Here is a 27,363-nt window from a genome sequence, read left to right as displayed (position 1 = left end):
TCCTGGCATTAAATGTCACAATCACTTGATGATTTGGTCTGATGTGTGCTCAACACCCAAGACTAGGTGTGCTTAAGTAATGCTTATTTATTTATTTTAAAATAAACACAGCACACTGGACGAAATATCTGAGATTGCCATGATTTTTGAACTCGTTGAAGTACAATTCCATAATGTGTTAAATTAAGTTCAGTTGAGTTAAGGTATGAGCTTGATCATAAAAGGTCATGTTGTTCCCAAAAACATAATCTCTTTATTAGTGCTGCATTACTAAAATAAATACTACAATAATTTACTGTTGCTGCTGCAAATGCTCGCTTTTACTTAAAGGGACACTGTGTAGTATTTATGGGTTTATATAACCCAAAATCCAATTTTGTATACATATTATGTGCTCCTGCATTGTCTAGTCGCTGTATATTATTCTTTGTTTCATTCTCGTAGTGTTTCAAAAAGTCATGTAAAATAATATGGTCGCGGGCCGCTACTGCATTGCCACGACGCCATGTTTCTACGGGAGCCTGTATAGACACACGCGAGAGAACAAATCAATCGTTGCTTTACTTGTAGCGGAAGTCCCGCATCCACTCTCTCCGCTTCGTCTGCTACGGCCGCGGTCTCCCTCGCCTCACGAACCTCATCTGCTGACACGGAGAAAGACGATGAGGACCGGCTGAGGATAAGGGAGGGGGTGAGCAGAGGAGCAGTTCTTTGTTGTAAATTTCAGCCTCTCCTCTAGATGGCACTATAAACTACTTACTTCACGTTTAAATTGCTTGGTTGAGTCGACTGCACCTTTTCAAGGAGTCACATGATTAATATGAGGGGTAATTCATATTCAGTTTTCTTGGACAATGTAGGGAAATATTTATTTGTCATGTATTATATTTGAATTGCCTGTAATTAATTTAGTAAGGTCATCACTCTTAAGTGACTCACATCACAGTTTAAAATGGTTTGAAATCACACATTTAATCTGCATTAGTGCATTATGATTTGAATCATTAAATATTCTTTGAAATAAAAATGGTGTTGTAATAAGTACAACATTTGTTCTTAGGAAGCAGTATTTCTAATAAAAGCATTAAATAAAAATACTGCAGTAAAGTTGTACCTCTCTTGTACAGTGAGTCCTCCCCCACTTCAGCATTAAAGTCTGTGGAGCTCTCATGTGTTGAACTCATGGGAATTCGACTTTAAAGTGACTTTTTTTTTTTTTTTAATTCAGTGATTAAAAATATTATCACATATTTTCACACATCACAGGTTTATTGATGTGGATGACTGGATTTTCCAAGCAATTAAAAGCAGCCAGCAAAGTAGTGACTGAAGGCCACCAGAGGGTGGCATGAATTTGCAAAAACCGAGAGGGAAATCATGCATTATTAATTCTTTGACCAAATTAAAATACTCTTGTTGACCATTATGTTACTCCCCGTGTACCAATACAAAACCGTCACGAGCAATATGAATTTAAAAAAGAAATGTTTATGCATAGATCCCAATGGGAATCTGTCCACTGGGTTTGATGTCTGCCATTGTTCTCTGACAATATGAATCCCCACAGGACACACTTTTAACTGCCTCGTGTCAGAGCAAGGTCAGAGCTCAGCCCGTGGGCTAAAGCTGCTCTGCCTGCCTCAAGCCTCAGGGCATCTCAGCCAGCAAAGGCCCTTACCATTAAGAGAGATTGAACTTGGACCTTCAGCTAATCGCTACATCTCTATGGTGCCAGTTGATCAATTTAAACAGCCACCATCACTGAGTTAGGATGTGACAACTCAATTTACGCTATTATCTCCATCTCCTTTTATTTACAGTAAGGTTATCCCTGTAAAATGATGGTTTTAGTTTTTGCAGCCGTTCCTTGTCTACATCCAAACTGTGGCTCATTTACTCAAACTGTTACTCCTTGTTGGCTCGAGCCTCCCAGCTTAATTTCTCCGTTGGAGCCTCTTGTAAGAAAGCGATAGCTCGTGAGGCCTCAGCACTGTAAGAGACTATTTAATTGTGCCATACAGCTCCCCTCACAGCCTGCTTATTCCAGCACTTCCACCATTTAGGCGTGCACGTGGCTCACAGCCATAGCTTATGTGTAGTGCATGGGTGCCGCACGCTTGAAAGAGGATTTAGATTAAACAGATAGCTTCGTCACAGGAGGGAGCGTTGAGCGAGACTGGTTGCTTTTCCTACTGCACCCGGACCTTGACTGCTGACAAGTAGCCATCAGTCGGCAACGTGAAGGCCATTAGCAGCAGACTGACTTTAGCCTCCAAAGAACATTACGCTTCGCAGTATCCCTGCCTTTTCCTTCTTCTCATTCTGCATTTGAAGACTGAGTGCCTCAGTCGGGAGCCCAGGCGTAGATAAATGGGCCAAATTAAAGTTAATGGCTTGATTGACAGGTGGAATAGCATTAAGCCACAGCAGAGTGTGAAGAATGGTGTCAGCCAGGGTATTTAAGTGGCTTGCCATCAAATCTTGAAGGCATGCTTGTGATTTTAACTGTTTGTCATATATTTATAATGGAGAAGTACAACTTCGCCACATGGGTCTTTTAGGCTCCCCCCAGCCTCCTCCTCCTCTTCTGCTAAATCTGATATATATGTCACCTGACAGATGGATGTGGTCACAAGTGCTAATGAAGTAGAAAGTGGCCCCTTTGTGCTCTCCAGTGTCAGGTCCAGTACACTGACAGGCCACAGCTGCCCACTGGAGGCCTGCATTCACACACTGGTTCAGGCTAAATGGTCCTGACAGCTCACTCTCTTTATCTTCTCCACTTTGTTGTGGCTGGGTTTAGAAATTCGAGCCCCAGACCAAGATCGTCTTCTCTCAATGTTCAATAGGCGACTACTTCACTACCAGTGGTTATACTTTTTTAGCAGACTATATCAACAAATAATGAATAATTTAATTTACACTTGCATGCATGTGTACAAAATCAATCATATCGGTTTTTCCCAAGGTCAAATATTGACCTCTTGCATTTTGTGAAACTCTGGGACAGTTTTCCAACCCTCAGCAGTATTTTTATGAAGCATATTTACTCCATGCCATCGTGCCATCTGGACCCGTAGAGAGCATTGACGAGCCAGACTGCCTTTCCCGACTGTAGGAATTAGGTCAGTTATTAATTTGCAAACAGGAGATGTCTCTGTGTGCTGTGCACTAATATGCACTAGAATTGATTGGCTCCACAGAGGAGATGAATGAACATGACATTTATTGAATCTGTTCACCTCAACTCACCTCAGCTCAGATCATCTCAGCTCATCAGCTCACCTCACTTTACCTCACCTTACCTCACCTCACCTCGTGTCGCCTCGCCTCATTTCATGTCTCTGCTTTAGCTGCAGAGTTAGTAGATGACATATCAGCATTGTGAGGCTGCTGTATCCAAGAGGGTGAGTGCTCTGTTTCTGTTTAGATTTTCCATTTAGTTATTGTAAACGTGAGTTGTTTAATACAAGTGTGTCATGCTACTTTATTCTTCACAGATGGCACTTCATCATTTTAGTGTGAATAATGAGCGATTAATACAGTACATTTGCTCAATGTTGATATGTGCTTTGCATATAAATTTTGAATCATATGGTTTATATTTTCAGTGCTTGTTCATCCAGGCATTTATGTCCTAATGTTTGAAACAGAGGATTCTGGTCTCATTGGACACTTTTAAAGTATTTTTAACTGATTTAGAGGCTGAAACATCTGGTTGTTTTGTCTAAATGTGGTTTAATTGATTTTATTGACAAATAGCAGATTATTTGTTTTTATACTGCACATGTTTATGTATATTTTATTGGAGTATGCTGTGTGCATCTGTGCTGCTTGTGAGTCTGCACTGTATTATTGTTTTTATTGTGCTGTCATCCCTTCTCTCGACGCATGCTTGTGCATGTGTTTGAAGAAAAAATATGTGTGGATGCGGGGTTCGCTATCTGTCTCAGGGTGTGTGTGTGTGTGTGTGTGTTCACTCAGCTGTGCTCTTGCGCTGCAGCTGCACTAGTAAAGCAGCATCTGCAGGGAGCGAGACTGACGTAATGCCATGGGAATCTCTAACACAGGAGAGCCAAGTTCCCACTGCAGCCGGAGAGATCATTGTTAAGTGCTGCGTGTGTGTTTGAGAGAGAGAGAGAAAGCTTGTGTATTTATGTGCTTGCTCCAGCCATTACGCACCAGTGTGTCTAGCTCATCAGGGGCTCAGAGCAGGGAGTCTCGCTCTATAAGCACTGGATGAAAGAGAGATACAACAAACTGCTGAGTTACAGCCTGTCGTTGCAGACAGTCCATGTACCTTTCAGTACTGAACGATGCAGATGGCTTAAATGGGATTGAAGTCTGTTTGTGTCACTCCATTAGGCTTGCCACTGATCCCCATTAAGGCAGATGTCTCTTTCAAAAGGCAACAGTAGTAAATTTGCAAAGAGCAGGAAAGTGATATGATCATATAATGGAGCGGTGTATTTTTCTTCACGCTGATTTGTCAAGCGTGTAAATGGGATTGGATTACAAAATCTTGATAATTTCATATGGGAGTATTTGGCGTAATTTGCCTCTGCTGCTTATCAGCCTCAGTCAGGTGCCCTGCAGCAATGCACTTTGCCCCCAACTGTCAGTGGAAACATCTTAACAACAGGAAACGGCCAAGTCTTCTCTTCCTTTTCCTTTTATTCTACAACAACACACACATACACACACACACACAACACACACACACATGTAACTGCACATCAGAGAGAACATCTGTTGATGTATATACTCCTCTACTCGGCCTCATAGTTTCCTGCTGTGATTTTAATGTAATTTCTTCTCTTGTGCCATTTGTCCTCATACATGATGGTGCCTGTGTTTATTTTATCAGGCAAATCCTAACTTCATATTCCAACCTTGTGGCTGAAAGGTGTGCATAAATTGCCCAGTTTCCATTAAAATGAATTGTTATTATAAAATCTACATTCATTTGTGATTCCATCAACTTCTCTGAATTGAATGCGTAATGTTTACTTAAAATTGTTTGTCTTTGTATTCTTTGAATGCTGAGTTGTACATGTGTGGTTACTGGTGGACTCCCTCACGTCATCTCAAGCAAGCTTTAATGGTTACCAAGTGTTGTGCAGTCGTTGAGTACAGTCTGCGCGGACTAAAACTGCATGTGTGCCTGCATGCGTCCACACAGGATCCATGCAGACCACCACTTAAATGAATAGATGATGGACTATAATAGGACAAACGTGCGGATTGTCTTGAAATGACACATCTAACTGTACATTGCTTGTTCTCATGCAGCTGTATCCTTCACCGACGATGAGAAGGAGCAGCTGAGAAAATTCACCAACCGCTCTTACCTGCTGGACAAGACATCGCGTCACCAAGCATGGCTCGGCCTCATTGACATTCTGCTGGCTTACTCCTACGAAGCACGCACCACAGAGGGAGAGCACAATGTGAGTGAGTGTATGTGTGAAGAGGCAACCCCTCATAAGCGGTATTTAGGTTGACAAAGCCCTATATCCTCAAATCCTTTAGACCCCCCTTCCATTTCATACAGATCCTTAAGAGATTACTGGCAGATCTGTGAGCTCAGATCTAGCTTCTTTGTGGCATTCCTCTCACGTGGTTGCTGCCTGAAGGAAAGGTGACTGAGGCTGACATCATTTTTTAAACACCCTTGGTAGCAGGTGTGAATACAAATACAAATAAATCTGTCATAAAGCAAACAATAGTCTTTATCAAATGCATTTTGGATATTCTAATCTTGAAAGAGCCCTGAACAAGTCCCCTACTTCATTTCATGTGTAGCCTGATTTAGTGAGCAGCTGCTCTCAGTTCGTCAATTGGAATTGATTGTATTGTATTTTTCATGTAGTGCTATTGTTGTAATGACAAGTGATTTCCTCCTCTGCAGGTTGAGTCACCATGGACAATCAGGAAACTCAGCGGGACTCTCTGCTGGCTGGAGGTAAGGAAATTATATTTGCTGCTGTGACGATTTTCTGTCACATTCTCAGGCTGTTAATTAAATACACATACTGTACATTATGGTGGCAGTTAATGTGTCGAATGCATTTCCTGTGACCACTTGACTGTACTGTTGTGTGTGTGTGTAGAGAGAGAGAGAGGGAGAGAAAAACCGCTTAAAGCTGAGTAAATCATGTTTGTGATCAGTGTACTGTGAAACTGCAGCAGGTCAGAGGACATCAGCGGTCTGTAGAGTGTTGGGGACATATTTCGTTTAAAGATACAAAAGAATGTGGCCATATTGTACACAAACCACCTCCGAATGTGCACAGTTGCAAAATAGTTTTCACCCATTTTAAGAAAATAGCTTGAGTCGTGTTTGTGTACTCCTTGTGTACTCGTATCAGTGGTAATAAAGTAGTAACTTGCTTAATTGCTGACTCCTTCAAACTTACTGTACTGAACCGGGGCTGCTGTGAGCCATTAAATTCAGGAACAATCAATAAAAGGCAGCTGCAGGAAATTGTTCTTGAAAAGCTATTTCATCGTTTAGTTTATTGTTTTCTCTTGTGTTGTGATGGTAGGCAGAGAGCTCCAGTAAAGTTATTTTACGATGCATCTTTTAATGCGTGTTCCTTTTTCCCCGTTTCTCCCCTGTATTACTCTCGCTCGCTCTGTGTGTGTCCAACACTAAAGCTTCTTTTCCCACGTGTAAAGTTTTGGCACGATTGAATCCATTGCCAGCCGCCAGTTGGCAGTGATAAAGCAGGTGTCAAGGGTTTGCACAAATTTCCATTTCCTGCTCCCATGTTTTGGAACACCTAACGTACATATCGCAACAGAACAAACACTGTATTTTCACCAGTGTTGCCTTTGTTCCATTTTAAAGGTGCCAAACCTTGACGTGGTGCTTTAGTAAAAATAAGAAACTGAGTTAAGCACATTCAAAAAAAAAAAAAAGCCCTGCAAGACTTCAGCAAACTTTCCCAACAATTTTGGATCTGCTTCAGCTTACCTTGAATTTCCCCTTAACATTTAGTAAATATGTTTTTATTCATGGCTTCTTGTAAATATTGTATCTGTTTTCATAGCGTAAGTGACTAACAGACTGCAGTACTGCTGCTTTTCAGGCCAGGTGCTCATTAACAGATTGGGCTGGTTTTCATCATGTTACAAATGTGAGTGGAGACCACGTTAACACGTCTCTGCACCATCATGCTGAGAGAAGAGAGAGCTCTGCTCATCCTAATTATAAACAGTGACTGTGCGAGGAGAATCCTTATTAAATATGTTACATATTACTCGTGCTTTGCACATAGATAAGTTGTAATTTTTCAGAGAAATTTCTGTCTTATCTTCATCTCATTTTTGGCCTTACAAAGTGTACTTTGTGAAAATCCAGCAGCAACTTCAAAACCTCAGTTTATACTGCTTGTGTTTTTTTTTACGGATTTTTCCCTTCTCCTTGCACCATATGTAATTTTTAGACTTTGGAAAATATCCAGAAAGATTTGCCATTCACATGGGACGAGCGCCACAAGAGATTGTCTGGCTCTGCTGCCTTCACAATAGCAGCAGAATTTTCAGAACATTGAGGGTGAGTGGCGGCGTCTGGCTTCAGTACGCAGGAGACAGGATACTTTCTCACTCTGGCTCATATGGGTTCCCTTGGTCTCGGATAGACAAGTTAATCTCTAAAACGTCCTCTATAGATGATATTGGGAAATGCCAGGACTTCAGTGCAGATGCTGCCAAGAAGCTATGCATATAAGTGCTGAGTATTTCCTATAACAATAAGTTATAAGAAACCTTTAACAACAAGGGCATTGGACGTGACTTGAGATGTGTGCTGCATTGTGTTAACACTTCAGTTGCCATCAACTGGCTTTATTTCACAGTGCACCTTAGATGGTGTCAAGACTACCATCATAGCATTTGCTGCTTTATTGATTCAGTAAAATCGGAGTCGATTAGCACTTTGGCAAATTGTACGTCATGAATGTTCTTTTTAGCATAGCCTTAACAGACATTCTGTCAGAGAGAAGTGCTTTAGAAATGGGAATATTTATAGATCTATGCTTTGTCTACCCTACCCGATACTAAAAACTCATTGCATTGAAGCTTTTTAATACGTTGTTCATCATACTCTTGTAAGTCTTAAACTTCACTTTCAGCTGCAACTCCTGGTTTGACTGATTGACTGTGTTGTGGCCTGGATGGATTATAAAGAGATTAGAGAGGCTCTTCAAGTGAATGTCTAAGTGCGAACATGTTTCACACATACGCACATAATAAATGTGTTGACAGATGAATTGATATTTGAAGACACATTAGAGACCATTCTGAAATAAACAGCTCAGGTCTTTGCTCTGACAGGAGTCTGTAATGTGACCTGCAGGGAGTTGTCAGTTATTGGACTTGGCACGTAACCTATAACAATAGCAGGTGTTTCCAATTCAAAGAGTAAATGATAGGTGGTGTGTCTGTGTGCCTGTCTGCCACTACATATTTTTGTGTGTGTTGGGAGTGTGTCTGTCTGCCATCAACTACCTATCACATTAAGTGTAGCTTGAGTTATTTACACAACCTTTTGCCATTCATCTCTTCACATACACATTTTTACAGAGCATCAACACACACTTGCTATTTTCTATCATGCACCATTCACACTAGTTTGCTGCGTGAATTTTCATTTTTCATACGTACAATGGAATATATATTCAGTCGCTCTTAACTTCTCTCCTTTTTTTTTTTTTAAATCTCACTTTCCTTCGACCCTCCCATGAACACATATGCATGAGAGGAAAAAAGCTGTAAGCGTGTCTTCGCTCTTGCAGCAGAAGGTGTGATTTCACATGGGACATGAGTGCAAACATGTTCATACACCTGATCTAGGTCTTGTCCCCCTGACACTATTGTCACTATATCTCTGCACATGTATTAAACACTGATTTAATTGATGTTAATTGGTTAATCAACTTGAAAAGATTGCAATTTTATTCTACAATCTATAACGGTAAACATGAACACACATCAATATTGATCGTAGTGGTCTATTTCAAGAGGACAGTTTTATTTAGAGTAGAAGTAAATCCCTCTTGGAATAAGTGTTTTTATATCAGACCTTTTTGCAGGTATAGATTTTGATATTGAAAACAATGCATTTGAACATCACTTAAATAAATGACAGCCCTTTCAGAGTTGTGTCTACTTTCCCATACGCTATGTTTTATGTAAGTTCAACATGCTATCAAAGGGGGCCACATTGTTGGTGTAGTGGTTAGCACTCTTGCCTTTGCAGCAAGAAGACCTGGGTTTGCGTCCCAGTCTGAACAAGGGTCTTTCTGCATGGAGTTTGCATGTTCTCCCCGTGCGTGCATGGGTTTTCTTCGGGTTCTCCGGTTTCCTCCCACAGTCCCACATTAGAGTTTACCTAATCACCATATTGCATGTTTTTGGACTCTCTAAATTGACCGTAGGTGTGAGAGTGAATGGTTGTTTGTCTCTATGTGTGGCCCTGTGATGGACTGGCAAACGTCAGCTGAGATTGGCACAGCTCCCCCCACAACCCTCATGTGGATGATAAAGCGGTAGAAAATGCATGCATGGATGATATCAAAGGCCATGTTATTTTCTAAATCTGTGACTGTTCAATTCAAATACAACATTTGAGTTTGAGTCTAAAATTGTCACAGCTAGTCTATTAATTATTATATGCATCGTAATTCTAACGCTTCTCTTGAAGGATTACAAATCGATGCAGAAAATTTTAATAAAGAAAAAAACAACAAAAAACATCCCAGCTGTCTGCATCTATTTACCTTTTACTTGCTCGAGCTCTTGCCATGGATTAAACACATGTTAATTAGAGTACTTACAAAAGAACACAGACCGGAGCGGAGCAGTAATTATTATTTAAATTTTCCAGAAAAGTCACGGGTATCTCAGCATGTAAATGTTGTTCTATAAGTGCTTTAAGCAAAACTGAAAAAAAAAAAAAGGTTTTTGACTGAGGGGGTGAAAGTACATGTGTGGGTGCACCCCCCACTATAACTAGACTGAATTAATTCACTGCTGTTCCGAGGATCATCGTTTGTCTTCCTGATATTCCTGGCATATGAATAACAAATAAGGGAACCGTTAACAGAAAGTGGTTTTGCTTTCCTGTACCACAGTTTTAGTTATCATTACTTATTGAAGGCATATACAGTATCTACCGTGGCAGGTGATGCAGTTAGTTGAATGATCTTTAATTAACAGGGCTCATTTGAGTTTGCACTTAAGTATAGATTCTCTTCCTTACAAAGAAAAGTGAATAACAATTTGGGGGCTTCTTTTAAAGGGCTTTCAAAAGAACATCGCTAATACATTTAAATGCCTTAATATCTTTCCATCATAATCAACTGGGCCACCAGTCATGGAGAGACATCAGCTGCCTGCTGCAGCATCTCTCTCTCCTTCTGCTCTTTTCAGCAGGACATGCATGTCCATGCAGAACACTGTCCTTTTCAGACAGCCAGGCTCTGTCTGAGCCAATAGTTTTTTCCATCTATTCTTCTTTAAATTCATTAAATTGAAATGGAGATAAAAACAAATAGGGCTGTCAAATGATAAACTCTTTCGTTATTGCAATAAAGTGCACTGGTTCAGTAGTTAATTGCGATAAATCACATTTTTATGGTGTTGAAATTCCACTATTTTGCAATTAACAAAAGTTTAAATTAGAAATGTGAAGTGACTCTTATCAGTGTATCTTGATTGGGACTCAAATGAATGCAAATGCAGTTACTTTATCAACCTGAATTTTCATTTCATTTTATTTGATTATTTTATGAATATGGCTGGGTATCGCTGCACTGAGGTCTCGATGCGACACGATGTGTTGCAATGACCCCAAAGTAATTGAATGCATTTTTTATTTATATAAATGTGTGTGTGTGTGTGTGTGTGTGTGGTCCTGACTCGGAGTTAGGCGCCTTGAGTCATCCAAGACACACTCGGTTTCTAATAATAAACAAGCTTGTGAAGAGTTTGTGTCCCTTGACCGTGACCACACTTTGAGAAGTCGCAGTTGTCTTCGCTGTGGTGACAGCGGAGTAAAGAATAGTCTCCACCTGCCTGCCAGCCCTTTAGTACTCCGTCTGTCAGTCAGCGGAGCTGTCGGCTCCGATTGACAGGCTGCCTCGCTCTCTCCCTCTCTCCCCCTCTTCCTCCTCTCTTATCCTTCACTTTCTGCTCCACTATAGATCCCTCTCCGTCTTTGACTGGCTGCCTGTCTGTGTGTCACTGCTGATATCAGCTCTGCTTCCTCACTCCATTTTCTCTCCATGCTGTCTCCTTTTTATTCTCTCACTGTCTGTCTCGCCTTGCTTATGCCTAACATTCTCCTTCCCTCTACCACCCAACCCCCCTCCCCCCCCACTTTTCCATCTGCTCTGTGTTGACTTGTCCTCAGTTGACTGCGCTGGTGTGACTGCATGCCCCCCCCCCCCTTCTCTCTACCCAGCAGCAGCAAACCTTATTTACACTCCTACTAAACAAGCCCAAGGGAGAACGTGATCCCCGATGACACACACATACACAAGCTCACAACACATCCCTAACAAGGCACAAAGAAAAGAAGAAACGGGGGATAAAAATGTCTTGTTTTCATCTGCAGGCTGTGTGTCCATTAGTGCAGAGAAAATCTGAGAGTGAAGGCAGTGATTAAAGGGAAGCAGCAATTAATTGGCCAGGACTGCAAAGGTGTTTAAGAGATGTAATCCCCTGTTTTGCCAGCTCTATAATTGAGGAGTTGTTAGGAGTAATTAGAGCACCAACAACTGCAGTGCACTCCAATGGGAGCCAGACTTCAACTTCACAAAAAGAAAGGAGGGCACACACAGACTGAAACACTGACAGATACATTTTGAAGTTGAGTGAAAGTGGCCAATAAAATAAAAATGGTTAGTTTTTGTTCTTTTTTGTGTGCGTGAAATCTTATTCAGTATCTGTTCAAATCATCTTTATTATTAAAGTTGCCTTTTATAATGGAGCAATGATGGACTTTTCAGACTGTGTGGAATCGGGAACAAAAAGCTGTTATTTTTAAGAGATATTGGGTAGGAATTGAAACATAAATGTAAAATAAATTGAAAATGGTTCAGGTATAATATAAAAACCAATTGTAATGTCTATGAATTTGATTAAAGTTATAGGTGTGTGTTAGGGCTGGCTTTTTTTTACAATTACTACTACAATTAGAACTGTACCCTCTGCTCAAATCTTACAAGAATATTGTGGTCAAGTCTCGCGTTACCATGAGGCTGGGGTAATTACGAGAGCCGAGTCCTCAGATTTGTTCATTACTTTATCATCTATGGTGTAGAACCACAAATACTTCCACACACCTCTTTTCAGATTAATTTGTGTCATGATTGTTGGCTCAGGATGACGGTTAAGTTTGTTTGTCACGACAACACAATGCCACTCTTGTTGTCGTCCGATGATCAAAGAGGACAAGGATTGTGGTCAAGATGTGCTCACGGAATTCTTCAAACTGCCTGATGCGCTTCTAGGCTGGATATTTTGAACTTTTTGTAACCACATTGCTGGAATTATACGTTGTCAAAGACTATTGAAATGGAGAATTGCCATGTGATCAATTAACTCTAAAGTAGTCTGCAATGTTAAAAGAAACTATTTGAAGTTGGTTGCACTTTAAAGGCAACACACTGTCAGATCCCCAGCCTTCCATTTGCTTCAATACAGATTAATTAGTCGACCAGTTGCTTTGTCTTGTGTCCTCTTTATTTTCTGTCAGTGCTTTAGCACAAAAACACTATCTCGTTTTGCACTGGATAATTCTCTGACTGTGACGTTCTCTCTTTTGCAGACATACTGCTCCATGCAAGAGGTGTTGGTGTCATTTGGACGTAGAGTGTCGTGTTACCCGCTCTACAGACATTTCACACTGGTCTCTGCAGCAGTTTGTGACACAACCAAGATTTTGCAGTCAGGTGAGTGTGAGCATGAACATCACACACACACACACGCACACAGGGGCTAATAAACTCACATTACGGCATTGACCTTTCATCTCAGCAGACCAGTTGTGACCCTGCAGTGTCTGCCACATGTTCATTAATAGGACCATGACATGTCATATTATTCATGATTATGCGGTATAAATTTTTATGTGACTCGTGATGTGGGGTCCACAGCCTGTCCTCTGCACTAAAACAGAAGCGTGGCTGAAATTCAAAGTAGCTCTCAGGACATGGATACTGTCGGTCTATTGCTGCCTTGTTTACTATGTTTGAGTTACTTTGGTCAATCTAAACAAAGGATTTCATGGACTGAAGTCACAAAGAAACAGAATTGAATCATTGGGGATTCCTGCAACCTTTGGGCTAAAGTAGCTGGTTTTCTCTATGGACACAAACTTTGGTTTCCTGTTGGAACAAGCTGTCTATCTTTATGATAAATATTTTGTTGCGGTTGTATAGAATTGGCAAAGCCAAAGAACAGGGAAATGTTGTCGTTTTTATTCCGTAGGCTAACAAATGATACACTAACGGCATGGATTAAATCAAATGTGAACAAAACTAGAATTGTTTCACTCCACCATGAACACATGATCATGACTAATTAGTGTTATTTGATTTTGGCAACCCCTGCAGTTTTGTCGGAACAGTGTTGTCATTATGTAAATAAGGCTGGAGTGTGAAGTCGGAGTCTGCTGCTTGCCTGTAAGCACTGGGATGCAGGTCAATTTTGAGACAGCCTGAAAGTCAGCATGCTTTTCGTGGTACACTGCCCAGTAAAAAACAGCCTTCCCAACAGACCCCAATCGTTGGATGAATTCACAAGCACACTGCGGCATGTGTTTAAAAGTAATATTGCTCCAGCTGAGCAGGAGCGTGGCCTGACTCGCGGCTCCCCTGGGGGAGTGAAATGTGGATTAGATGAGAACGGACAATTGAGTTTGATTTTTTTTTTTTTTGAAGCCCAGGGTAATGGGCTTCAAAAACTCTCTGGATGTGTGAGGGCTAAGATTATCCAGCTTTTGATGGTTTTAATGCTGTCAAGTGACAGCAAATTAAGCCTTTTAAGCTCCAGATTAGCATTTCTGCGCGTCATTAAGTCGGAAGATGAGTTGATCAGGAGAACCGGGGATACAGCAAGTCTGAGTCACCGTTACCCTCACCTTCTTTTCTCGTACATCAGAGGCACTTCTCATATCAAAAGGCAGATTTCTCATGTTTGTTTCAATCCAGAAACTGTTCCAGTGTATCCTGACAGCTCATACATCTTCATCCACATCCAAGTGATAAGACACTCTATTTATACTGTATCTGTCAAGGAAAAATAATTTTGTCACAATCATTTTTCCTAATGTTGATTCCCAGCTGATTTAAGTTATTACTTGAAAGCATTAGGGCCTTGAATAATAGAGCATTTCCGTAATGGTAACACTACAGTTTTTCAGCCTGGCGTGTGTCTGTGGGCAATTTTTCTCCCAGCATTTGTCATGCACTAAATAATTTGTCAGGATAAGGCCAATGGTAATGCATGTTCCATTTTTTTGGAGACACTTCATTTAAGTGGCCGTGAAAGCAAACATTCATCGAAATGAGTAAAACAAACCCATTAATGGCAGCGCGCAGGTTAAGACCTTGAAGGAAACCTTATCCGTGGGTAAATATTTGAACAGGCCTCCAGTGGCATGGTGAGCAATCTCAAGGAACTCTCCTACACCTGCTTCCTAAAGAACTACTGTGCAGGTACAAAAGAGCCGAGGGCCTAAGGGAGCTGCAGGTGACATGGTACGGAGAAATATGTGGTCATGCTTGTGTCACCGCTGGACTGAGGAGACAAGATGAGACAAGGGGCCAATTCCAATTCCTATCTTAACCCTCAAGCTCAACCCTTACCTTAACTGGCCCTCAAAACCAAGTGTTGAGGGTTATTTTGTCACTTAGAAATGGGACACCCCTTAAATGCAGATACGTCTTCAGACTGCGGGGGCTGCGTCCAGTCTGTCAACTCCAAAAAAGAAGAAGAAGAACACATTTACGTCACGATTATTTATTACGATCTGTTTGTCAGTCAAGTTATTAGGTTGTCAGTTAGTTATAAGATGATACTCATACAAATACCACAACCACGGACATATTCATATACCACACACCACGGCTTATTGAAGGGTAAACGATAGCAAACGATCGCATGTGCGCACCAGCCGGCTATTGACAAAAGATCGTAAAATAAAAATAAATGTTACGCAACAATGACATCAGTAATCCATAATATGGGCCTAAACTAAGATAATACAATGGTTTTCATAATTTTTTAATTTCTATTAACAAAGAAAATACTTAATTTGTATCGCACTCGCTTCGCTGCTTTCAACGCCATCTTTCTTATGTGAAAACACGCAATGCATTCTGGGTAGCCCTTGCTCCCAAGGGTGGTCCCGGAAAATCTCAATATTGAAGGCGATACAGCCCTTAAACTTGCCCCTCAACTTAATTTTTCTGAGAATCGGGACAGCACTTGCACTAGCGGCAGCGCACATTTTTGAGATTGAGGGTTAAGATTGAGGGTTAAGCCAGGAATTGGAATTCACCCAAGAATTGCCAGATGTGGTCCTTTGTTGCAGATCCATCCACCATGCATCCCTGCTGTTATTCTTTTTCGTGGAATGTTTGTGTTGGTCGTGGAATCTTTTGGCATTTTGGGAATTCAAGGAAAGTTTGTGAGTTTCATGAGATGAGGTCAAATTTTCTGTTAAAGGTGCCATATGTAAGAATGTGGCCAAAAACGGTTACTACATTCAAATTCAAAATACCGAGGTCTTTTAGGTTTCGTTTTCTGACGCAACTGGCAACCCGTGGTCGCTCTGCAGCTGAGACTCTACTGACTGCAATGATTGGTAGACGGCGGTAGGTGGCGCCACATGCCAAAACATGATTTCAAAACATAAACATGATTTGCAGTCTGCAAAAGATTTTTTAATGCAAATATTTTGGCTGTACTGTTGTTGTTGGTGAGTTCAGTTTGTTATATAAACATTATTCCTGAGTCTCTGTGACATATTAGGAGGATTTTATGGCCAGTTGCTTTAGATTTATTACATAATGCACCATTAAATAAGCACTGTGCTGTTGATGTATTTTTCGTTGAGATGAGTCGATTGTGCGCGCCATGTCTTTAGGACCTTTTCTCACATGAACACTGAAACTTATCACGACCAGTAGTCCTCATGGAGACCCAAACCTGGTCCTAATGAAGCAGAACCAAATTCTGATGCACTGGTTATGTTTATGAATTTTAATTCTGGTCAAGTTAAGGTAAGACATGAATTGGTTATGGTTAAAGGTCCCATATTATGTGAAATCAACTTTTTAATAATTTAAATCCTTATATTTGGGACTCTGGAGGTCCTATCAGTCGGTGTGTGAAAGTGTGAAAAAAGATGACTCAGTCATGTTTTGTGGTCCTTCTCAGTCTAAGTACTTGCGCACTCACTGGGACGTCACAATGTGCTAATTTCCTGGAATTTTTGTCTCGCGGAGCTCCGCTTTGTCCGTAAAACGCACGATAGTGCTGGTGAGGGCAACGGTATCCGAAAACGGAAAGTCTGCGAAAAAGTCCTATGCTTGGCTCCACAGTGCACCACAGAGTCCTACACAAACTTCCAGCCTCAGAGGATTTATCTGTCCAGTGGATACATGTTATATATGATGGCAATGGGCCTGCTAGAGCCTGCAAATTATCACTTTTACAAATGCTAACTGTTGTTAGCTCCCGGTAGCCTCTGTGGCTGATGTCATTTCCTGTCCCTTCAGTTTAATTTTTTTTTTTTTTTTTAAGAGATACTACTAAACACAGCGTTCTGAACAGGGCTGTTTTGGCAGGGTGATTGAGCTGCTGTGGTGATTCATCCTTATGGTATTTTGACAAAAGCATGTCACAGACATGTTCATTTGGACACCAGGGAACCAGGTTAACTTGGAGAAATAGGGTATAATATGAGTCCTTTAAGATAATGGATAACAATTTGTTTCGACTGACCAGATGAATGGAAGTCAATGCAGTGTCCAAGGAAGAATCACTGCGCAAACCTGGGAGTGTGTGTCCTTCTCTGAGGAAAAGAACTGGATGCAGTGAACAGTTTGAAAGTATGTGCTGATACTGGATGCATACTGTGAATGAGTTCAACTAGATGAATTGAAGTAGACATCTGGAATGTAGTGAGCATATTGGCATGTTAGTTGGCAGCACTGTAAAGGCTGAACTACATTACTTTACATTAGACGTCAACCTGGATGATGTTTCTGTCCCCGGCTTTTTATAGCATGTCACTTCTGCATTACTCTTCTTGCTGCAGTTCCCGCTTTCATTTAGCTGCCAGATACTGAAAAGAAAAATGAACATACCGCTTCAAAGGGATAGTGCAGGTTTTTTTGATTTGTGGTTGTATTAAGTATGGACACATAGTCAGCTGGCTCCCTATGCCGAGAACAGCTTGAGGTGCGGAAGCTTATTCTCACTGTAAACATGGCTGCCAGCGGGGACGCGAGGCAAAACAGATTTTTAGCTCACCTGAGAAAACGCACTCCCACCTAAGTCGAAAATCGCTTTCCCACGCCAAAGAGAAAATCAACATTTTTACATCATGGCACACATGAATTGTTGATCCACTGTTGCCTCCGTAAGGTAAAAATGTGTTATACTGGGACTTTGTTGTCCAAAATTCTTCACCATCAACTCCCTCAGCTACCAAGGCTGATTTTCTCTATGGACTTTGATGTTGGAGAGCAAGCAAATTCTCAGATGGAAAAGGCTCTCAGATGATGAGACAAATACTGTATATTCTTAAGATATGGCAGACTTGAGCTGGTGTGGATTTTATTAGTTGAGCATTTTGTTGAATGGCCAAATGTGTTTTCCGTTGCGTCCCTGCTGGCAGTCATGTTTTCAGTAAGAGTGAGGATCCTTTTCTCAAGCGTATCCTGAAATATCACTTGAAAGAGGTTTAGAACAGAAGAAAGTTTATTTTAAATCCCTCATGCACTAGTAGAGTAATTAATCCAGCAATTAAGGCAATGTTATATATTTGACCAGAATCCCGTTTCTCTTCACGTTTGTCGCTGACTGAATTGCTTTTATTCTTGTACGAGGTGCCGCGGTGGCTGCCTGGCATTTTTTTTTTTTATGAAGTCACAAAATCAACTGTGCAAAAAAAGAAATTCAACTCAAATATTTCACACTCTTCACAGAGATGTGGTGAGAGAATGTGACATACCCCAGTTTCCTGTTAGCCAGTATTTTCAGTCAGGAAAATTAATCCTCTCTCTAGAATACGTTTTCACATTTCCAAACGTCCCTTCCACCAAGTGCTGGGAAGTTTTACCCAAGACACAAAAATAAAACAGAAAACTTTACAGGCGAGGGAAAGAGTTGAACTAAAACTATGTGCTCATAGCAGCTAAACTTTTCTTCCTTTATTACACTGGTTTACTGTTTCTTAATACTTTCAGTGGTTGCCAATTAGCTAGAGTACTGTAATCAGCTCCTATTCTGTTCATCCATTGAACAGTATGATTGACGATATGACTCAATTACAACACACTACGGGTGAATTCCAATTCCTTGCTTAACCCTCAATCTCAAAAATGTGTGCTCCTTCTAGTGCAAGTGCTGTCCCGATTCTCAGAAAAATTAAGTTGAGGGGCAAGTTTAAGGGCTGTATCGCCCTCAATATTGAGATTTTCCAAGTCCACCCTTGGGAGCAAGGGCTACCAAGAATGCATTGCGTGTTTTTACATAACAAAGATGGCGCTGAAAGCAGCAAATAGTAAGCTTCAAATTAAGTATTTTCTTTGTTAATAGAGATATAAAAAATTATGAAAACCATTGTATTATCTTAGTTTAGGCCCATATTATGGATTACTGACGTCATTGTTGCGTAACATTTATTTTGCGATCTTTTGTCAATAGTCGGCCGGTGCAGACAAGCGATCGTTTGCTATCGTTTACTTTTCAATAAGCCGTGGTGTGCAGTAACTGGTAGCTGAATATGTCCGTGGTTGTGGTATTTGTATCATCATTTGTATCATCTTATAACTAACTGACAACCTAATAACTTGACTGACAAACGGATCGTAATAAATAATCGTGACGTAAATGTGTTCTTCTTCTTTTTTGGAGTTGACAGACTGGACGCAGTTTTCGCATTATTATGCACCCCACAGTCTGAAGACGTATCTGCATTTAAGGAGTGTCCCATTTCTAAGTGACAAAATAACCCTCAACACTTGGTTTTGAGGGCCAGTTAAAATTAAGGGTTGAGCTTGAGGGTTAAGATTGAGGGTTAAGATGGGAATTGGAATTGGCCCTAAAGATACTTTGCATGAGTGATGAGTGTCCTACATGGCAGATGTAATGTGTATCATAAAATTAATTTGTTTATATAATCTGATGTTGATTCCAAGCTGGACAAGTTTTAACATGAATTGGGGAAAAAAAAACTGTAATTTTTGTATATGTAACGTACTATACTATGACACCTTAATTCACAGAACCCTGTACAGATGTTTGAGAAATAAAACTTGGATTAACACAAAAAAAGTACAATTTCACCAAATGCAGTAGTTTTAACAGTTTTAGGAGTCACTACATTTCTGTCCAGAGGACACAGCAGCCTTTGTATTTGTCCTTCCTCACACCCACCTCTGCGCCTGTGCCAGCCTGCTCTTTTAGCATCTGCAGACGACTTCCTCCGTGGGCGTCATGTGCTTCCCCCCCACTCATCAGATAATCTGCTGTTGCCCAATTAACGCACCTCTATCACTTGTCAGAAGCCTTTCGCCAAGAATCACAAGAGTAAAGTGGGGGGAGAGAGAGAGAGAGAGAGAGAGAGGAACTTTTCCCCTGTAAGTTTCGAGTAACAAGAATCCTCAGAAAGAGAGAAAAAGTCAAATTTTGGAAGCAAGTGTGTTTTTTCCTTGCATGATCCAAGTCCTGAATTTGAAGGCAGAGTTCCCTGCATATGATCCCATACTTAAATGAGAACCAAATGTTTGCTTAAGGTTTTCCTCACTGCAAGTGCGCTGTTTATTTTGACTGGACAGAATGTTCATGGACAATGCCAACCAACTCTGCGGAGGTGGAAGGAGGGGGTGGGGGCATTCTCTCTATTGCCCTCAATGGGTTGTTGATCACATCATTAAGCTATGTATACGTCTGATTGGTGAGAGAAGAGCTCTGGCAGTTTTGCTTGCGGGATACCTCTGGGGAAAGTAATTTGTCAGAATAACAAATGGAGATCGTGTGTAGTTCTGCATGTGTGATACATTTGTGGTGTCGATTGCTCGCTAACACAATTTCTATACACGTTTGCCAAAGTGCCAGCCTCAGCCATAAACAATGTCATGTGCATCGCAGCTAAAAGCTCCCCCAACTATTTAGTAGATAAACATATCTGATTGTTACATTTGCTGACAGGTGATATATTTGAGTCTTGATTGATCTCAAGGCTTTATGTAATCAGTTGCAGCGTAAATCTGATGCTGAGTGTTCAGTAAATACCATGTGGGATCCACATTACCTCAGGCGCTGTTGCGATGCAGCAAAAGACATCATTAAAAACAATAGTTCTCTACAATTCTGGAACACATAATGACGACCGGGATTTAATGTGTTTACATTTACATTTACATTTACATTATTAGATGAGCTTGAATAATTTAAAGTGGTCATTGGTGTAAAGCACTTCTCACTTTGTCTACACTCGCTGTTAAAAAAAAAGAAAAGAAAAAAGAAAGCACATAGTTATTTAGAAAAAAATAAATTGGATGTAGGTGTTATTAAATATGAAGCATAAAAATTTGTTTTTCAAGCTGCAAACAAACCGCAAACATGTAATTGCACTGTTTATTTAATTGGTTGCTTGTTTAAAGCACAAGTTCACCCGAGTCCCTGAAGAAGCACGTGTTTCCTGACTGACGTATAATTGGTATCTAAGGCTGTGTATAGTAACAGGTTTTTATGCAGAGGTTTTTGCACACCAGATTCTGCAGCCTCCACCCAAATTCCACGGAGGTGAATGGAATTTTGTTTATGGTGCTTGTAGCATGAGAAATGAGGTTTTGTGAAAAACACTCAAACATGTGTCGCTTTGGCAGGAGACGTTTATGTTCTAGCAGAGGGTGGAGCAGCAAAGTCACGGGTTTTGAATTTTTCATATCACATCATCGCTGATCTTCAGTGCGGCATTGCTTTAAGTCATAAGTCGAATAGTATCATTTCTGTCTGTCTGGGACGCTTCCAAAGTATTACAAAAGCTGACGGAGCGAGCAGGCATCAATGCGGCGATTATGTGCATAAATCATACGACACACTTAATGCCGTGCAGCTGTTCACGCTAGAAAAGTGGCACAATTAAACATATTCAAGTAATTAAGAGGCTTTAAGCTGAGCTGTAAGACAGATGGGTGGCAAATCCATACTAGACAGCTTTCACCACAAGACTACAACAGTGTTCAGCATGCTGTCATTAGGGGGTTTAGCACAAGTTTAGGCTCGAAGTTTTCTGACAGAGACATGTATAGATAGATTCACAAACTACTGCGAGAACTGAACTCTGAAATAATAATTTTACTCCTCGTTAAGGACCAGAGAGGATTTTAAAAAACAAAAAAAACAATTACTTAGTTGAGCTCGAGACAAATTAGTAAATAAAGCAGATAAAGTGTCATTAAGTGGCCTGGTGTCATGCAAAATTGAACAGTCATTACTCTGTAGGACTGTATTATTCTTATTATTAGTTCGAAATCAGGCCTTTGTGATTGTCAGATCGCATAAAACTGGATTCAGATTAGATTCCTGTGGTGCTGCACAATAGCTGAATGGCCCGCCGAGAATCTATTTCAAGTGGAAAGCCATCAATTACTAAACCATGTACTGCTGTTTTTTGACAGATGAAAGCAAACACGCGTTTGACAAAAAAAAAAAAGGTCTGAACAGAATCATGATTGAAATGACTGCCAGAAATAGAGCTGTCTCTTCCGTGGCTCTTTTGCCCCGGATGAACCATTCTTTTTCAACCAGGAAGGCTTCGTAAACCGTATGGATCAAATTACTCCGCAGCACGCTGGGGTTTTTCCTCTGATCCTGTACCTTGGCTTTTATGTATGGAATAATGACTGCAAGCCTTTAGATTCATGCTGTGTCTGCCAGCAGCTGGAGTACATTGTCATCCTTAATACTGGAGCGAGAATAACACTGTTTTTCCATTTGCCTTCCACGGTGTGTTTCTGTGCCCAGGGAAAGCCTGTGTCCTTAAATGCCTGCTGGATATTCACAAAGTCTTCAGAGAGAACGAGCCGGCCTACATACTGAACGATCTGTACATCACAGACTACTGCGTCTGGATCCAGAGGGTCAAGTAAGTACACACACACACACACACACACACACACACACACACACACACACACACACACACACACACACACACACACACACACACACACACACACACACACACACACACACACACACACACACACACACACACTTTCATCTATACACGCACACCTCAGAGACCCTTCATCTCAAGAGAATCACAGCACCTTCAGAGCCGAGGGAAGTGCCACTCAGCCCCCATGATGCATCAGTGATTTTGAGGAGAGAATTAGAAGAGGCGTTTGTCACAGCAGCTCGGAGTGAGTGACCAAGGCAGCCGATAGATGCAGTCGCTCATCATAACTATTATCATGTGTCAAAAGTGCCGTCACTGAATCTCAAAAGAGCCAACTGCACTCAGTAGATTCACAGTGTGCAAAACTTCTTAGAGTATTTCTGTGTGCGTGTGCATGACCAGTAGTCCTCATAGTAACCAAAATCTGGTCCCAATTAGAGCCGAGATCGGGCCCAAAAAATCAAGCCTGACCCGACCCGTGCATGTTGTGTCCGAGCCCGGCCCGGCCCGGCCTGACACATTAACTGTAATTACGAGCCCGAGATTTCAGCCCGACAATTTTTTAATATGTGAGCCATAAATGAACAAGTACGTCCACGTCAACAATAATAACAGAGCCGCTGAGATCCACTTCCATGAACGCATATGTTGCTAATGATGATATGCTTCCTCGTTTTTAAATGATGCGTTCCCGGCCGCAGGTTTTTACACCTTCACACAATACAACGTTCTATAACATACCACGCGAACACGACGAGGGAGAAAAAACACAAATGCTTGATCAAGGGCCCGACCCTCATTTCTGAAGGCTAAGATCTGAATTGTATTTAAGTAAAGGTTTGGCGTGAACTGGTTAAGGTAAAGGAGGACATTTTTGCTGAGGCTGTCCAATTGATTGGAAGTCAGTGCAGAGTCCTTACAAGGATAGGTGCACGAACCTGTGTGTATGTGAGAGAGAGAGAGAGTGTGTATGTGTGTGCTGTAGCCTCTCACATCCTCCCTGCTCATAACCTTCCACCAGCATTTTAAGCCATTCCTGCGAAATCTGCAATTTTCCCCCCCTGAAATGATATAGGTTTGAAGGCTCTCGACTCCTCCTTGCGCATATTTTACAATTACTTACACATTTCAAATGTGAGCCTGCGAGCACATTACTCAGTAATGAGCTCTGTTTTACTCTTGGCCAGGGTTCAGCCAAGTGGTGTGCTCGTCTGGAAAAAGCCCAGTTGAAAAATGTGTGCCTGATGTTGTAGGCTCTGCGCCCAGATGCAGACACGATAAAAGGTCTGCAGGGATTTAGTGCAGTTTCTCTTCCCTTGTTTCTCTTTACATTCTTATTGCAACATTTTTCCAGCAGAAGACTCAAATTCTGCTCCTCGTGGATGTTGTGGATGCTGGGATCGTACTGTGTGGCAGAAAAATCAACAGCTCAGCTCAGGATTTGTGTGATCTCTTATCTCTTGAGGTCTTTGACCACAGAGAAGACAGGCTCTTTATCTTATTCTGTAAGCACATGAAGCTGCTGACACTCTGTCAGCTTTCGGAAAATCTCAATCGGTCTCTTCTTCATTGAGGGGCACTGGAGCCATGACTCTTCTCCTTGGAAGACATTGGAACTAAATGTCAGCTTGACCTAACATGCTGACTCCTACTCCATCGTCCATCGATCATTAAACGGATTAGCCTGTGCTCACTTAGCACAGACCTGTGATTGAATTGTTACATTTCCCCTTTCACATTTTGTTTCTTCCTGTCAGTAATGACAGTGAAGTAGGGCTTTGCAGATTGTGAAAGCTGGGCCTCATGAGTCTTTTGGGGTTGGAGTTTCTTCTCCTGCACTCCTGAAATGTATTTATGGTAAATATGACTGTGTATTGAAGCTGTGCCACTGGTTTCACTGTGTGTGGTCTCCACCACGACACCAATGTGGCTGAAAGCCAAAATAGTTTGAGGAACACATGACTTGCTGGTTTGTTTTGTGTTGTGTATGCGTGTGTGTGTGTGTGTGTGTGTGTTAATACAGTTGAACTTTCTGGTTGAGGCAGCTAAAAGTAAAATTTAAGGGAGCAGATCATAGAGAAAAGGGGTAAAACATATTCACCATTAACTAGGTGCTTACTAACATGCATATAAGTAGCAAACTAGCACTTTATTAGTAAATATTAACACCTTAATGTAGGAAAAATCTCAATTCATGTCGTAATAGTGGTAGAATACGGTTATGTAGAATAAGGAGTTAATACGTGCTTAATGATTACTAATAAAGGGCCAGTACGCTACTTATATGGTAAGCACCTTATAAATGGTGAATATGTGTTCCCTCATCTAAAGTGTTACCAGAAAAGGAGTTTCATGACTTTTATTACTTCTGCAAACACTGTCACACAGTGACAACACAGTGCATTCTCCCTACAACGCTGCTGCCTGTAGTCATTAATAAAAAAAAAAGCCACGATGAAAATCGTGGCAAAAATTCTCTGGAACATCATGATAACATTTTCAGCTTATATCGCCCACCCCCCACAGAGAAGCCTGAATTGTTTTGTTTTTTTATTTTCTCCCCTTGTGCGAGCTGTCATCTCTTGAAAAAAGACATTCAGACGAGTAAAAACCACATCTATCACTGCCAGCCACTTAAAAGAGCATCCAAGCCTAAGTTGCTTTTTTGTTGTGTCAGTATGAGGATTCTGGCTCCATAGAAATTGCATACAGTCTCCTCTTGTGGTTTGTGAAACTATGTTCTCATGTTTGTAGTTTAATATTAAAAAGGAACCAAAAGCTGCACGGGAGACTCGGGCCTGTTCTCTGTTGCTTTGAATGATCAGACCAACTTCCTGCCACCATACATGTGGTTTGTTATGGCAGCCCCCCCCCCCCTTTTGTGTCTCCTGACAGGTTTGATGACAGATTGTGTAGGCATTGTTTTCTTCAGTGTGAGATATTCCCTCGTGCGGGATTTGTCATCCTCGGCTAAGTGAGTCGTCTCTGGGAGCCAGGTGGAAAAATTAGATGTAATCTATACCCCGGATGCGATCCCTGTATCTTGTCACTCCCTGCCACCAGCGAGACAGATGTGATCAGCTGCGCATGATGGACACAGCGATTAATAGGTGTTTGTTGGCTAGAGAGTTGATTTATTTAGTCTCCCTGACTGTCCCACGTGCATTTCTACTCCTAAAGTTCCTCTGACTGCTGAGACATCCGTCTCAAATTTACAACCTCATAAAGGCTTCACTGTGATTTAAGCTCTGGGGCAAGCACTCGCCTTTTCTCTCTCTCACACTTAGAGACAGAGGAGAAGCCGGCACACTGAAATCAGGAGTACAAGCTCAAAGCAATTTGCTCTTCTCATTGTCTCAGTGGTGTGGAACTCTCTCTTTTTTTTCCAACACACTTCTTCCTCTCTGGAAACTGTTTCAACTTGGCCCTCGCACATCCCACCCATTCCTAATTATCTTCGAATTGTTAGCAGAGAGTATTATTCCAAATGGAGCAGCAGCCTCTCCACTCCATTAGCCTTGGTGCATGCTTTTGACGGTCCTCAGATGCCAAAGCCCCCACGGAGCTGCTGGACTGCGAAGAAAAAAGAAAGTCGCCTCACTTTCTCTCTCTTTGTCTTCACCCACTTTATCAGAAAGCTGGGAGTGAGGCCAACGTAGATCCATGGCAGCCAGCACAGACAAAAAGCCTATAAGCTTGGTGTTGTGTTACAGTACCTTTGTTAAATCAGAACGGCAACAACTTCCTTTTTTTCCCGTTCAGGTTCACTGACAAAACACCCACCCACCCTTATTAAATGGGTCAATTAGATTCTAACAGAAAAAAAAAACATGGCATCATACAAATGATGAGCTCCAGGGTTAGTCTGTGAGATGGGAAAGGGAGTTGAGTTTCCATATGAAGTCATACTTGCAAAAGGAATAACTAGCTCTCTGTTGTTTCCTTTTTTTTGTTGCATGAAGTGGCTGAAAATGTGACTTAAGATGTGTGATTTGGACATTGCTCCTGAGGCTGAAACAAGGTTCAGGGACAGATTAAACTGTACTTGAGAACAGGTAATTGGACAGTGGGAAAGTGAGCAGTCCCCGAAAACAGCGGGTGTTGTCTTCCCTTCAGAAGATGAGTACAATGAACAGCAATCTTAAAGACCGTCTGCTGTGCCACATGAAAACAACAAAAGAGGCTGCCAAAAATGAACTTGTAGACATTCTTTTTCTTTGTTTTTTTTTCTCCAGTATGAATCAGCCCTCGGGGGTTATTACATTTTCTCTATTTCTCCCTTGTCTCATTCATCCTTTGCTTTGTGTGCATAACAGTGTCAGTGGGGAGGGTTGTTGGCAGCTCCCCCGCAGGGAAAAGCATCTGGAGCTGCAATAACAGGCCCGTCTCAGGGCAACAAGGTCAATCGTGGGGGTGAGCGTGACAGCGCAGACTGGTGGTCAAATGTCTTGAAAATGCACTTTTAGCTTGTTGGTGTTAATGCTCGTCCCCCGTGCTGTGAAGCGGCGTGCCGTTCACCATACCTGTCTGTACAGTTGTAAAACACAAGGCACTTATTACCAAGGTTTTTCCCACGGGCTACTTAGCACAACAGGCTTTTTCGTTTTACTTGTACCCTGGGGCTTTTTCTTTTTGCTGGAGAATAAAAAAAAATGTCGTTTGAGGCTATCTGTGGTGTGATGCTGCCTGTGGGGAAGGAAGTGGGGGGATTTGTGCTCTTGTCAAGCCCGGCAGGTTTTCTGATCCACCTCCTAACCACGCAGCTGATGTGACACCCAGATGTTTGCTGGAAAAGGACTTTCCTGCAACCACCGGGTAGCGTTGCACAGCTGTCAAATGCTCGTCCTGCGAGAGGTTTTTAAACAAATAATGAAGCAGCTTTAACTGATGTTAGCCTCAGCGCTGAAGGAGATCCTAGAGGCCCCCGC

The 27,363-nt window shown here is 41.5% G+C and overlaps 1 protein-coding gene across 1 annotated transcript in view; it reads left to right on the top strand.

The window, feature by feature from the left end:
- shq1 (SHQ1, H/ACA ribonucleoprotein assembly factor) overlaps positions 1–27,363 on the top strand; it is a gene marked incomplete at its 3' end in the record, with an annotated part of 44,154 nt that overhangs the window by 8,809 nt on the left and 7,982 nt on the right. The window contains exons 8-11 of the mRNA XM_083891938.1: positions 5,293–5,450; positions 5,912–5,965; positions 12,839–12,962; positions 22,279–22,399. Of these exons, the coding sequence (XP_083748064.1) occupies positions 5,293–5,450; positions 5,912–5,965; positions 12,839–12,962; positions 22,279–22,399 (457 nt within the window). The remainder of the gene's footprint in view (positions 1–5,292; positions 5,451–5,911; positions 5,966–12,838; positions 12,963–22,278; positions 22,400–27,363) is intronic.

Source organism: Microchirus variegatus (assembly GCF_963457635.1).
Source record: "Microchirus variegatus genome assembly, chromosome: 7".
Taxonomy (NCBI): Eukaryota; Metazoa; Chordata; class Actinopteri; order Pleuronectiformes; family Soleidae; genus Microchirus; species Microchirus variegatus.
The sequence above is the reverse complement of the archived record's forward strand: the minus strand, read 5'-3'. Positions and strand labels throughout refer to the sequence as shown.